This window comes from Portunus trituberculatus, chromosome 2 (genome assembly GCF_017591435.1).
Source record: "Portunus trituberculatus isolate SZX2019 chromosome 2, ASM1759143v1, whole genome shotgun sequence".
NCBI lineage: Eukaryota > Metazoa > Arthropoda > Malacostraca > Decapoda > Portunidae > Portunus > Portunus trituberculatus.
Genome location: NC_059256.1, coordinates 9161303 through 9174766, shown reverse-complemented (window position 1 = coordinate 9174766; position 13464 = coordinate 9161303). Strand labels below are relative to the sequence as shown.

At 45.6% G+C, this 13464-nt stretch overlaps 3 protein-coding genes across 4 annotated transcripts; 1 reads left to right on the top strand and 2 right to left on the bottom strand.

The window, feature by feature from the left end:
* The first annotated feature begins 1526 nt into the window (after positions 1–1526).
* On the top strand, positions 1527–4916 carry LOC123505010. Its single transcript, XM_045256021.1, has 2 exons — positions 1527–1648; positions 4222–4916. The coding sequence occupies exons 1-2, from the start codon at positions 1604–1606 to the stop codon at positions 4690–4692; spliced, it is 516 nt and encodes a 171-aa protein (XP_045111956.1). The 5' UTR covers positions 1527–1603; the 3' UTR covers positions 4693–4916.
* On the bottom strand, positions 1693–2945 carry LOC123505001. The gene is made up of 2 exons (XM_045256012.1): positions 2836–2945; positions 1693–2611 (listed from the first exon to the last, which is right to left on the bottom strand). Exons 1-2 carry the CDS (start codon positions 2875–2877, stop codon positions 2066–2068), a joined length of 588 nt encoding a protein of 195 aa, XP_045111947.1. The 5' UTR covers positions 2878–2945; the 3' UTR covers positions 1693–2065.
* A 1076-nt stretch (positions 4917–5992) lies between the features above and the next one.
* On the bottom strand, positions 5993–10197 carry LOC123504986. 2 transcript variants are annotated; one of them, XM_045255978.1, is made up of 2 exons: positions 10114–10197; positions 5993–7026 (listed from the first exon to the last, which is right to left on the bottom strand). In XM_045255978.1, exons 1-2 carry the CDS (start codon positions 10153–10155, stop codon positions 6145–6147), a joined length of 924 nt encoding a protein of 307 aa, XP_045111913.1. In that variant the 5' UTR covers positions 10156–10197; the 3' UTR covers positions 5993–6144. The 2 variants fall into 2 exon arrangements, with proteins under 2 accessions (XP_045111913.1, XP_045111922.1); XM_045255987.1 differs by lacking the exon at positions 10114–10197 and adding an exon at positions 8514–8609.
* Positions 10198–13464: the final 3267 nt, after the last annotated feature.

The following is a 13464-nucleotide window of genomic DNA, read 5'->3' as shown; positions in this document are numbered from 1 at the left end:
TCAGTCAATGATCATAGTCCATCCCAGCCACGCTTCATAACAAATTGCTTGCTTCCCACGTTTTGAACCAGTAAAAGTGAATGGTCCAGTTGCCAGGCACACACACACACACACACACACACACACACACACACACACACACACACACACACACACACACACACACACACACACACACACACACACACACACACACACACACACACACATTAACTGAGTCACTCCCACACACAAAAGTTGCATTGATCATTCTTAGATAAAATATGTTTAAGATTGCAAACCTCGTCAGTAAAACCATGACTGTCAAAGCGATTACAAAAAGTATTCAAGTCGTTGGCGTATTCAACTGTGGTATTGGAGATAATACTGGTAACCAGTAATTCTAGGATCTTGGTACACGAGTGACACCACTTCTTATTTATGTATGCACGAAGTCCACCCCCACGTTTTTTGTGTGCATTTTCTAATTTACGATTACCTCTTATAATCTAAAACCGTCTATGGATGCATGTTCATCCGGATTTTTATTGGTTAATCAGGTTTCTTTAATAGACAAAATAGATATATTCCTGAATACATTAAGATAGCGAACATTAGCTGCTAGTTCATCAGACTTGTTGCGAATTGACCGTACATTACCCATGACTACTGAAGGCAGATATGGTTTAACCTTCCTCGATGTAATCTCCGCTTCAGACCACCAGGCCTCCCACGCTTACGTCGCCGTATCTCTTTTAGCAAGTTGGGACAGAGTAAACCAGCCAAACTACCCAGTGCTTTGGTCTTTCCTATGTCTCTTAGTCCATCAATAGTATATGAGAGTCTTTGAGTAGATGAACGTGTGAAATCACGAATTTGAGACATTAAACTAGTAGCACATAAAAACATGATAAAAGTCCTTTCACTATCCTTTTTAGAGACATGATATGCATTCTGAAAAAGGATCTAAGCGTATACGCAGGATATTGCGAGCTGTGTCGCCGCAGGACCAGCGCCACTAATGTTGTCTCCCCTCCCCCCACGTGGACGGCAGGAAATGATTGGGTGTGAGCGGAGTGGTGGTTGGAGTGACAATGCTGGCTGCACTGTCCTCACTTCCACGAGCAAACCACCGGCCAGCAAGAACATAGGGGGTATCGAGGGAAGCAGGTTCCTGTGGCGCGGGTGGTGGAGGAGCTTGGTAGCGAACTGGTAGAGATGTATGTGTGTGTGTGTGTGTGTCCTTCCCTCCATCTCTTGATCCACACGATGTCTCCTCTCCTTTCTCTGCTTTTTTTCAATAACGTAATTTTCATTGGGTAGTAACAGACAGAGAGAGAGAGAGAGAGAGAGAGAGAGAGAGAGAGAGAGGAGGGAGGCTGTATGAGGGGCGGCGTGTGTGTGAACAGACAGCCTAGCGGTATTTTGTTGTGCTTGACGGTACAAAGGTTGTGAGAAGCACCGCCTGCTGCCCCTGATGCTGTGGTCTTGGTCTGTGCTACATAAGACTGTGTGTGTGTGTGTGTGTGTGTGTGTGTGTGTGTGTGTGTGTGTGTGTGTGTGTGTGTGTGTGTGTCCTCACTTGTATAGTACACATTGTTTGTCTGTCTGCAGTGCACAGCGCATGGCTGCACGCGCCGACTGTACCCTTCTGCCCCTCTTCTTCATTGTGAGTTGTGTGTGTGTGTGTGTGTGTGTGTGTGTGTGTTCATATGTGTGTGTGTGTGTGTGTGTGTGTGTGTGTGTGTGTGTGTGTGTGTGTGTGTGTGTCACCCTAACCAGTGTGTCCCCACCGCCAGGCATCGACAACAGTCATCTTGGTAGTTGCTGTATGCGGCGATCCCCCAACACCCGATCCTTGTGCGGTTGATGGGACCAATTGTGCTGAGTGTGCCCCAGGCGAAAGAGTGCTGAGTACTTCTGACTGCAGCAGTTACTACGTGTGCAAGGATGAGAACAGCTTCTTATACGATAACCCCCTCCCATGCCCGACGGTCAGATATTCCAGATGCTTAACTGCAAGCCAGACGAGGGCACATGCTTGCCTATCTGTGCCACCAATGTACCGGCACAGAGCCAGGGCTGGCTATGACGTGTCCTGCTGATGCACCGTACTTTGATGGGGTGAAGTGTGGTGTGGATGAGTCTGCTTGCTGCCACTGCCATCCCTACTGCAACAATAAGAGAAGTATGCAAGAAGGTAGAGGACCCCACAGACTGCCGGAAGTTCTTCTACTGCTAAGAACCAGATGAAATACCGGTCATCCCTGGTGAGTGTAGGGATGGTGAGCACTTTGACATGCACGCAGGAGAGTGTAACAGCACGGCGCCGTGCATGACGCTGTGCAGGAACGTGGTAGACAAGAAAGGCTGTATCGACCCGTACACGTGCCAGGAGACAGGCTTCTTCCCCAAATGCAAGACACAGTGCCTGAGGGAATACTACCACTGTGTGGAGGTCAATGATGACTACGCCCCGACGGAGACGTGCTCTGGTGACCTTGTCTTCAACCCTGACACTCTGCAGTGCACCAGGAGTGAGTCGTGTCCGTACAGTCACCAGTACGTGCCTCTTGGCCCTGTACCCGCCTAGCTGCTGCGGCGCCACCTGCCTCAATAAACTTGCTGATACCTGGTGGTGGGGACACAGTGGTTATGGTCACACACACACACACACACACACACACACACACACACACACACACACACACACACACACACACACACACACACACACACACACACACACACACACACACACACACACACACACACACACACACACACACACACACACACACACACACTCAAACACACTCAAACACACACACACACACACACACACACACAACTCACAATGAAGATGAGGGGCAGGAGACAGAAGGCGCGCAGAGCCATGGCTGTGCACGGCAGACAAACAAACGGTGTACTCTATAGGTCAGGACACACAGACGGACACACCCAGTCCTATATAGCACAGGCCAAGACTACAGCATCAGGGGCAGCAGGCGGTGCTTCTCACAACCTTGGTGCCTTCAAGCACGACAAAACACCGCCAGGCTGTCCTGTTCACATGCACCGCACCTCCACCACACTCATACACCCTCTCTCTCTCTCTCTCTCTCTCACTCACTCACTCTCAATCTTATGTACATTCTGGCACGTGATTGGTCGGTGTGGTGGATAAACCTCGCCTCCTCTCACTGGCCAGCCAATCACAGTCGTTGCCTATATGAGTGGGCGTGACCATGCCATATTAGGAGCCGTGTCAATAATTAGATAGATATGAGAATGTATAGCTGTGTGAAGGAAGGAATGATGCTTGCTATGACATCATTATTATTGTTATTATCATCATCATCATTATTATTATTATTATTATTATTATTATTATTATTATTATTATTATTATTCGTAGTAGTAGGAGTAGTAGTAGTAGGAGTAGTAGTAGTAGTAGTAGTAGTAGTAGTAGTAGTATAATATAGTAGGAGTAGTAGTAATAGTAGTAGTAGTAGTATCATCATTATTATTGCTATTTGTTGTATTATTAGTTCTCTCTCTCTCTCTCTCTCTCTCTCTCTCTCTCTCTCTCTCTCTCTCTCTCTCTCTCTCTCTCTCTCTCTCTCTCTCTCTCTCCAAAGAAATAGAAAAAATATTTGTACACATGACACACACAAATAACTAAATAAGTAAAAGAAACAATACGTTGAGTGTATCACGTGTCAAAGCAGTGATACCAGATGCAAATCCACGCCTTCCCACACCCTTCAATTCATACATGATAAGATTGTTACACTGTATTTCCCACCACCACCACCACCACCACCACCACCACCACTACTACAACTACTACTACTGCAGGTATGAGAAAACCACGGTAGTAGTAGCAGTAGCAGTAATAGCAGTGAAATATAGTAGTAGTAGTAGTAGTAGTAGTAGTAGTAGTAGTAGTAGTAGTAGAATTCATTAGTGAGAGATATAACCTTTTTCGGAACGAAGGAAAAAGAATAATAAAAAGAGGAAGAAGATAAAAATATAAATAAACCAAAGAACAAGAAAAATAATTAAGAAAAGAACAAATAGAGAAAGAAAGACAAGAACGGACAGAGACAATAACTCAACCTCTCCTTCATTGTGAGGTGTGTGTGTGTGTGTGTGTGTGTGTGTGTGTGTGTGTGTGTGTGTGTGTGTGTGTGTGTGTGTGTGTGTGTGTGACCCTAACCACTGTGTCCCCACCGCCAGGCATTGGCAAGAGTTATCTTGGTAGATGCGACATGCGGCGATAAACCTATACAGACGAACCATTCTAGATATTTCCGTAGCGGACCCTACAGACTGTTGGAAGTACTTATTGTGGAAAGCAGAGCATATAAGATACCGACGATCCAAAGTGAGTGTGAAGATGGTGAGCACTTAGACTCCCACGCGAGGAAGTGTAGCAGCACGGCGCCGTGCATGACGCTGTGCAAGAACGTGGTGGACGAGAACGGCTGCATCGACCCGTACACGTGCCAGGAGACAGGCTTCTTCCCCAAATGCAAGACACAGTGCCTGAGGGAATACTACCACTGTGTGGAGGTCAATGATGACTACGCCCCGACGGAGACGTGCTCCGATGACCTTGTCTTCAACCCTGACACTCTGCAGTGCACCAAGACTGAGTCGTGTCCGTACAGTCACCAGTACGTGCCTCGTGGCCCTGTACCCGCCTAGCTGCTGCGGTGCCACCTGTCTCAATAAACAGTGTTTCACTCTTCCTTTTTATTTATTGAAGGTCATTCACCAATCTAAAGAAACAACTATTAAAAAAAGCTCACTTGTTTTCACTTCCCATAAGATGCCGAGTGTAAAAGTAAATAAATATATAGAAAATGTCTTGAAACCGCATTTGGGAGGTAGTTTAGGTCATAGGTAGGTGGAAAGACAGAAGCAGAGAGAGAGAGAGAGTTCAGAGAGTCACCAGTACGTGCTTCTTAGCCCTGTACCCACCTAGCTGCTGCGGCGCTATCTGCCTCAATAAAGCGTCTTTCAATCTTTCTTGCTATTTATATGAGAGTGTCAGTGGACAAGGGGAAAGAATCTAAACAAAAAAGGCTCACTTATTTTCACTTTCCATGAGATGTCATTCAGATATAGAGGTAAAAGGAAGAAAGAAAAGGGAGAGAACACATGTCTTGAAACCTCCTTTGCGGATGAGTTAAGGTGCATAGATGGAAATACAGAAGCAGGCAGAGAGTTCCAGAGATTAGCAGGGAAAAGTATAAATAATTGAGAGTACTACTGGTTAACTCTTGCATTAGAGATGTTGACAGAATAGTGCATGGTGAGAGGAAGAAGAAAGTGTGCAGCGAGGGTGAGGGAGAAGAAAGGAGGAGAGGCATGCAGTTAGCAAGATGAGAAGAGGAGTTAGCATGAAAATAGCGGTAGAAGATAGCAAGAGATGCAACATTGCAGCGGTGAGAGAGAGAGAGAAACGCTCAAGACAGTCAATCAGAGGAGAGGAGTTGATGAGACGAACAGCTTTTAATTCCATCCTGTCTAAAGATGGTGGTGTGAGTGGAACCCTCCCCTTCCAACAACTATGCAGTAACTACATGTGAGGCACACACCATACATGGGCGGATGATGCCCCTGTACAGAGTTAGCAGCAGCTTTGTGTGGTGGGTTAATACAGTGGTGTAGTGGGCAAGTGTACAGTTTGGTCTCTCTCTCTCTCTCTCTCTCTCTCTCTCTCTCTCTCTCTCTCTCTCTCTCTCTCTCTCTCTCTCTCTCTCTCTCTCTCTCTCTCTCTCTCTCTCTCTCTCTCTCTCTCTCTCTCTCTCTCTCTCTCTCTCTCTCCAATGCAGGAGTCAGCGTGTACTCGCGGTCATTCATCTCTTTCTCTAATAATCTCTGGAACTCCTTGCCTGATTCTTTATTTTCACCTACCTATGACCTGAATTCTTTCACGAGAGAGGTTTCAAGACACTTGTTCTCTGCTTTTTTTTTTTATGTTTATTATTATTCATTTTTACCTTCATATCTTATATATCATAGAGAGTAAAGTGAAAAGTAAGTCTTTTATAGTCGTTTAGATTGCTTTTGCCGTTATCCAGTGACCATTTTACATAAGTAGAAAAGAATGAAACACGGTCTATTGAGGAAGGTGCACGGCCGCCGCAGCAGCTAGGCGGGTACAGGGCCAAGAGGCACGTACTGGTGACTGTACGGACACGACTCAGTCTTGGTGCACTGCAGAGTGTCAGGGTTGAAGACAAGGTCATCGGAGCACGTCTCCGTCGGGGCGTAGTCATCATTGACATCCACACAGTGGTAGTATTCCCTCAGGCACTGTGTCTTGCATTTGGGGAAGAAGCCTGTCTCCTGGCACGTGTACGGGTCGATGCAGCCGTTCTCGTCCACCACGTTCCTGCACAGCGTCATGCACGGCGCCGTGCTGCTACACTCTCCTGCGTGCATGTCAAAGTGCTCACCATCCCTACACTCACCAGGGATGACCGGTATTTCATCTGGTTCTAAGCAGTAGAAGAACTTCCGGCAGTCTGTGGGGTCCTCTACCTTCTTGCCTACTTCTCCAGGGTAGCAGTAGGGATGGCAGTGGCAGCAAGCAGACTCATCCACACCACACTTCTCCCCATCAAAGTACGGTGCATCAGCAGGACACGTCATTGCCGGCCCAGGGTCTGTACCACGACATTGGTGGTACACACTGCAGTCAAATGGATCGGATATCATTCTGTCCACATACCATTCACAAGTATAAAAGCAACCCCCGTCACCACCAGTGTTGGGACATATAGTAGTGCATGTGCCATCGTCTAGCTTGCAGGCAGTCGTGTCGAATACCTGACCATCTGGACAGGGGAGAGGGTCATCGAATAGGAAGACGCCGTCACTATCGCACATGTAGTAACTGTAGCAGTCTTCAGGGTTCGGCACTTTAGTGACTGCGTCACAGCCAGCACATAATATGGCTGGGTCATTGCCACAAGTACTGTCTGGTATAGGTGTGCATGCAGCATCCACCAAGATGACTCTTGCTGATGCCTGGTGGTGGGGACACAGTGGTTAGGGTCACACACACACACACACACACACACACACACACACACACACACACACACACACACACACACACACACACACACACACACACACACACACACACACACACACACACACACACACACACACACACACACACACACACACACACACACACACACACACACACACACACACACACACACACACACACACACACACACACACACACACACACACACACACACACACACACACACACACACACACACACACACACACACACACACACACACACACACTCAACACACACACACACACACACACACACACACACACACACACACACACACGTGTGGGCGTGTACGTGGCCCTCGTTTTTAAATGAATTGCAAATAGCTCAGAATAAAATTTTTAGGTGTATGTTTTATATGAAAAAGTTTGATTCTACTCAAATTGTAATCCGTGAACACAAATTCCTTACTTTCAAAAATATTCATAAGAATTTCCTTTTATCATTCATCTTTAAATGCCTTACTCAGCAACATGGGAGTGAATATTTCCACATGATAACTACATCACACAACACCAGAAGAAATAATGTTAACCTTACTTGCCCACAGTTCAGGACAACTCTTTTCAAAAACAGCATTTTGTGCTACGGACCAACTGTATGGAATTCTCTGCCAATGGACATCAAAAATTTTTAACAGTGGTAACTATTCTCAGTTTAGAAAATCCCTCAAAGCACATTTAATTGTTAATAACAGTATTCAGATGTAAAATTAAGTAATTCACCGTAGTTGTTTGTTCTTATCGATTTAAATATTGTAATTTTAAATTGTTATTATTATTGTTTTAATTATATAATATCAAATTATATTGTTATTGTCCCATTATTAACATCGTTGATTATATTAATATAATTGTAATTATTGATTTTTTTTTTTTTTTTTTTTTTTTTTGTGGGGGGAGGGGTTAAGGAGGGTTAGGTATCCAATCCAGCTCCATATATCTATTAAAGAAAAATGTCTGTCGGGAAGCTTCGGCTTGACAGGCTAAACCTACTCAACTATGTAAATAGTATAAATAGCTTTATTTTGTATATTTATGGCAATAAAATTTACTTTACTTTACTTTACTTTACACACACACACACACACACACACGGCCCGGTAGCTCAGTGGTTAGAGCACTGGCTTCACAAGCCAGATGACCGGGGTTCGATTCCCCGGCCAGGTGGAGATATTTGGGTGTGTCTCCTTTCACGTGTAGGTGGTGTTCACCTAGCAGTGAGTAGGTACGGGATGTAAATCGAGGAGTTGTGACCTTGTTGTCCCGGTGTGTGGTGTGTGCCTGGTCTCAGACCTATCCCAAGATCGGAAATAATGAGCTCTGAGCTCGTTCCGTAGGGTAACGTCTGGCTGTCTCGTCAGAGACTGCAGCAGATCAAACAGTGAATCACACACACACACACACACTCAACTCACAATGAAGATGAGGGGCAGCAGACAGCCGGCGCGCAGAGCCATGGCTGTGCACGGCAGACAAACAAACAGGGTGTACTCTATAGGTCAGGACACACAGACGGACACACCCAGTCCTATATAGCACAGGCCAAGACTACAGCATCAGGGGCAGCAGGCGGTGCTTCTCACAACCTTGGGCCTTCAAGCACAACAAAACACTGCCAGGCTGTCCTGTTCACATGCACCGCACCTCCACCACGCGTAGTGTAGTGGTTAGCACATTCGACTCACACGCGAGAGGGTCCGGGTTCGAGTCCCGGAGGCGGCAAGGCAAATGGGCAAGCCTCTTAATGTGTAGCCCCTGTTCACCTAGCAGTAAATAGGTACGGGATGTAACTCGGGGGGTTGTGGCCTCGCTGTCCCGGTGTGTGGAGTGTGTTGTGGTGTGTTAATGTGTGGGGTGTGTTGAGGCAGCAGTAAATAGGTACGAGGTGTAACTGGAGGGATTGTGGCCTCGCTGTCCCGGTGTGTGGAGTGTGTTGTGGTGTGTTAATGTGTGGGGTGTGTTGAGGCAGCAGTAAATAGGTACAGGGTGTAACTGGAGGGTTGTGGCCTCGCTGTCCCGGTGTGTGGAGTGTGTTGTGGTGTGTTAATGTGTAGGGTGTGTTGAGGCAGCAGTAAATAGGTACAGGGTGTAACTGGAGGGTTGTGGCCTCGCTGTCCCGGTGTGTGGAGTGTGTTGTGGTGTGTTAATGTGTGAGGTGTGTTGAGGCAGCAGTAAATAGGTACGGGGTGTAACTGGAGGGTTGTGGCCTCGCTGTCCCGGTGTGTGGAGTGTGTTGTGGTGTGTTAATGTGTGGGGTGTGTTGAGGCAGCAGTAAATAGGTACAGGGTGTAACTGGAGGGTTGTGGCCTCGCTGTCCCGGTGTGTGGAGTGTGTTGTGGTGTGTTAATGTGTGGGGTGTGTTGAGGCAGCAGTAAATAGGTACGGGGTGTAACTGGAGGGGTTGTGGCCTCGCTGTCCCGGTGTGTGGAGTGTGTTGTGGTCTCAGTCCTACCCGAAGATCGGTCTATGAGCTCTGAGCTCGCTCCGTAATGGGGAAGACTGGCTGGATGACCAGTAGACGACCGAGGTGAATTACACACACACACACACACACACACACACACACACACACACACACACACACACACACACGTATACACACACACACACACACACACACACACACACACACACACGGCCCGGTAGCTCAGTGGTTAGAGCGCTGTCTTCACAAGCCAGATGACCGGGGTTCGATTCCCCGGCCGGGTGGAGATATTTAGGTGTGTCTCCTTTCACGTGTAGCCCCTGTTCACTGTTCAGTGTTCACTGTTCACTGTTCAGTGTTCACCTAGCAGTGAGTAGGTACGGGATGTAAATCGAGGAGTTGTGACCTTGTTGTCCCGGTGTGTGGTGTGTGCTTGGTCTCAGGCCTATCCGAAGATCGGAAATAATGAGTTCTGAGCTCATTATTTCCTGCTGCAGTCTCGTCAGAGACTGCAGCAGATCAAACAGTGAATCACACACACACACACACACACACACACACACACACACACACACACACACACAACTCACAATGAAGATGAGAGGCAGGAGACAGCTGGTGCGCAGAGCCATGGCTGGGCACGGCAGACAAACAAACAGCGTGTCTTATACAGGTCAGGACACACAGACAGACACACACAGTCTTATATAGCACAAGCCAAGGCTACAGCATCAGGGGCAGCAGGCGGTTCTTCTCACAACATTGGTGCATTCAAGCACAACAGAACACTGCCAGGCTGTTCCTTTCACACGCACCGCGCCTCCACCGCTCCTTATACACTACACCTCTTCTTTCTCTCTCTGCTTTATTGAAAAAAAGCAGAGAAAGGAGAGGAGACATCGTGTGGAGCGAGGGAGGTACTCACACACACTCACACGCACACACACACACAAACAGCGTACTGAAGTATAGTCAGCACACCCGGCTCAACAGAGAAGGCGGAGTTGTAATGCATGGAATTTCAGTACTACTTCTTGACTTATGCTTTTAACACTTCTTAAAATGAATCCCAATACTTTATTCGCCTTATTCCTGCCATGGCCTCAATACATTGCTTCCTTGTATCGAGATCGGAGCTAACTATGACTCCTAAATCTTTCTCATACTCGGAACTTCCTAGTGGCACGTTATTTATTGTGTACCTATTGTTTGGATTATCTCTACCCAAGCTCAACATCCTGCACTTGTTAATATTGAACTGCATTTGCCATTTATCTGTCCATTCTTTCATCCTATCCAAGTCTGCCTGCAAAGCTATGGCATCCGAATCGGACCTAATTAATCTACCTATCTTTGTGTCGTTTGCAAATATACTAATGTCACTGTTAATTCCACTATCCAAGTCATTAATATATATTAGAAATAATAATGGCCCTAAAACTGAGCCCTGTGGCACCCCACTACTTCTCCCCACTCGGAGTTCGATCCATTAATTACTACCCTTTGTCGCCTGCCGTCTAACCACGCTTTAATCCAGCCTAATATTCTACCCTCTATACCGTGTGCTTTAACCTTTTTTAAGAGCCTCTGGTGAGGTACGTTGTCAAAGGCTTTACTGAAATCGAAGTATAGAATGTCATAACTATCATTCTTATCTACCGCCTCATAAACCTTACTAGAAAAACTCAACAAGCTTTCTAAGTGTTTTGTGTGTCACCTTGTCATTATCAAAGCTCAGAAAGTGAACAGTGTGTGTGTGTGTGTGTGTGTGTGTGTGTGTGTGTGTGTGTGTGTGTGTGTGTGTGTGTGTGTGTGTGTGTGACACCTTTACTTGCCTGAACTGCCTACTCATTAGAATCAACGCAAGGCAACAACTGTGATTGGCTGGCTGTAAGAGGGGGCGGGACATATCCACCACGGCGGCCAATCATATGCGAAAATGTAGATACAACTGAAGAGAGAGAGAGAGAGAGAGAGAGAGAGAGAGAGAGAGAGAGAGAGTTATTATTTGACTTAAGAAAACATGAAAATAAGGTTACTCCAAAAATCAATTAAAAGAAGAACAATTATTAGGTTATTGACTGAATTTCATTATACTGTATACTCCGTTATTGCTATAAGATTGTTTTTGTCGTACATCCATAGTTATTTTTTGACGGATATCCATAATTGATACATTTATACAGTCTTTGTAAATCTAGGTATTGACTCCTTGAATGTAGAGTACCGATTTTGGCCTTCCGTCAGGTAAATAGATACTGAATTGTCATTGTCTTTTATTATAGTTTTGTTATTATCATTATTACTGCTATCATTATTATTATTATTATTTTATTATTATTATTATTATTATTATTATTATTATTATTATTATTATTATTAATCAATACATTAGAAACTGCATACTTATTTTTGTTATTTTCATTATCAAGATTTTTATTTTTATGGTCATTATTATCATCATTTTCGTTCTTAATATTCAGTAGGTTAGAAGCTGTAAGTTGTGGTAATTAACTTTCTATATTAGCTCAGTAATAATGAAAAGTATCTTATAGGGACCTGTAAAACTATTAATTTAACGGGCCCAGCAGCATTACACAACATGTACACTGTAAGTTTAAGATTTTTCTTTAAAAGCTAGTAAATAAACATATTGACTTTAAGAGAGAGAGAGAGAGAGAGAGAGAGAGAGAGAGCTGTTGTATAAACAATCTTTACTAGTCACCTCCACTACTCTCCAAAAGGTTCTAGTTAAAGTGACACGGATTTTAGGGTGTTTTTTTTTTATGGTTCCAGTGGCAAATTAATAACATTTCTACATTATTAACCAAAGACACACTCGAGCACCTCAGTTATTATTCCTGTGGTCTTGGAAAATAGGCGTGGTGAGAGAGCAGGGCGTTTGTGAACACCAGCCCAAGATTCCTAGAGTGTGGTGGTCAGTGGCGCTAGCAATAAGCACACACACACACACACACACACACACACACACACACACACACACACACACACACACACACACACACACACACCCTGTTGCATATAGGGCCATAACAATGAGAGTGCTGATAGCTAATAGTGTGTGTGTGTGTGTGTGTGTGTGTGTGTGTGTGTGTGTGTGTAAAATGTTAATGATATGGTTTATTAGTTATTAGTAATTGCAGTACATACATGCTGAAAATGTACATATGGAGATTGAGGGAGACTTAAGATTAGAACCTTAACTTAGCTGTTTATGGTTGTTTATGGTTCGCACCATGGGGGATAGCATTACATGAAGATGTACATATGGGGATTAAGGGAGATTCAAGATTAGAACCTTAACTTAGCTATTTATGGCTCGCACCATGGAGGGATAGCACTATGATGATAACGGTCAGTTCTTGGGGCCTTGAGTGGCATGACCACGTTTGTGTGTCGTGTGGCATGGATTGGCTGGGGCGCGTCAGGGGGGAGGAGATGCCGTAGCCGTGAGTGGCGCAGCAGGCCTCTACCCATCTTGACGAGGGCCGCTTGGTGTCTGGTTGCCAGTGTGGGGAGATCGAGGGTAGATAGGGCGTGATCATAGTCAGTGTAGGCAGGGCCAAGTATGATTCTGCAGGCCCTTTTTGGACATTTTCCAGTTGTTGCTGTTGAGTGCAGGTGAGGGAGGAAGACCACACTGGTGAGGCATACATAAGTTTGGGCAGGATGAAGGTGATGTATATCCCCTTTAACTCATCAGCTGGTGTGCCCAGTGACTTAATTCTGCGCAGCATGTAGAGTCTGTGGGCTGCCCATCTCACTGTGGCAGTAACTTGTAATTTCTATGTCAGCTGATCGTCCACTGTGATTCCGAGCAGCTTGGCTGACCGAACTACTTGGAGGGGGTGAGGACCCAGGGATAGTTGAGGGGGGAACCGCCAAGGTGCAGATATGCATTACTACAGTTTTGGTGTGGT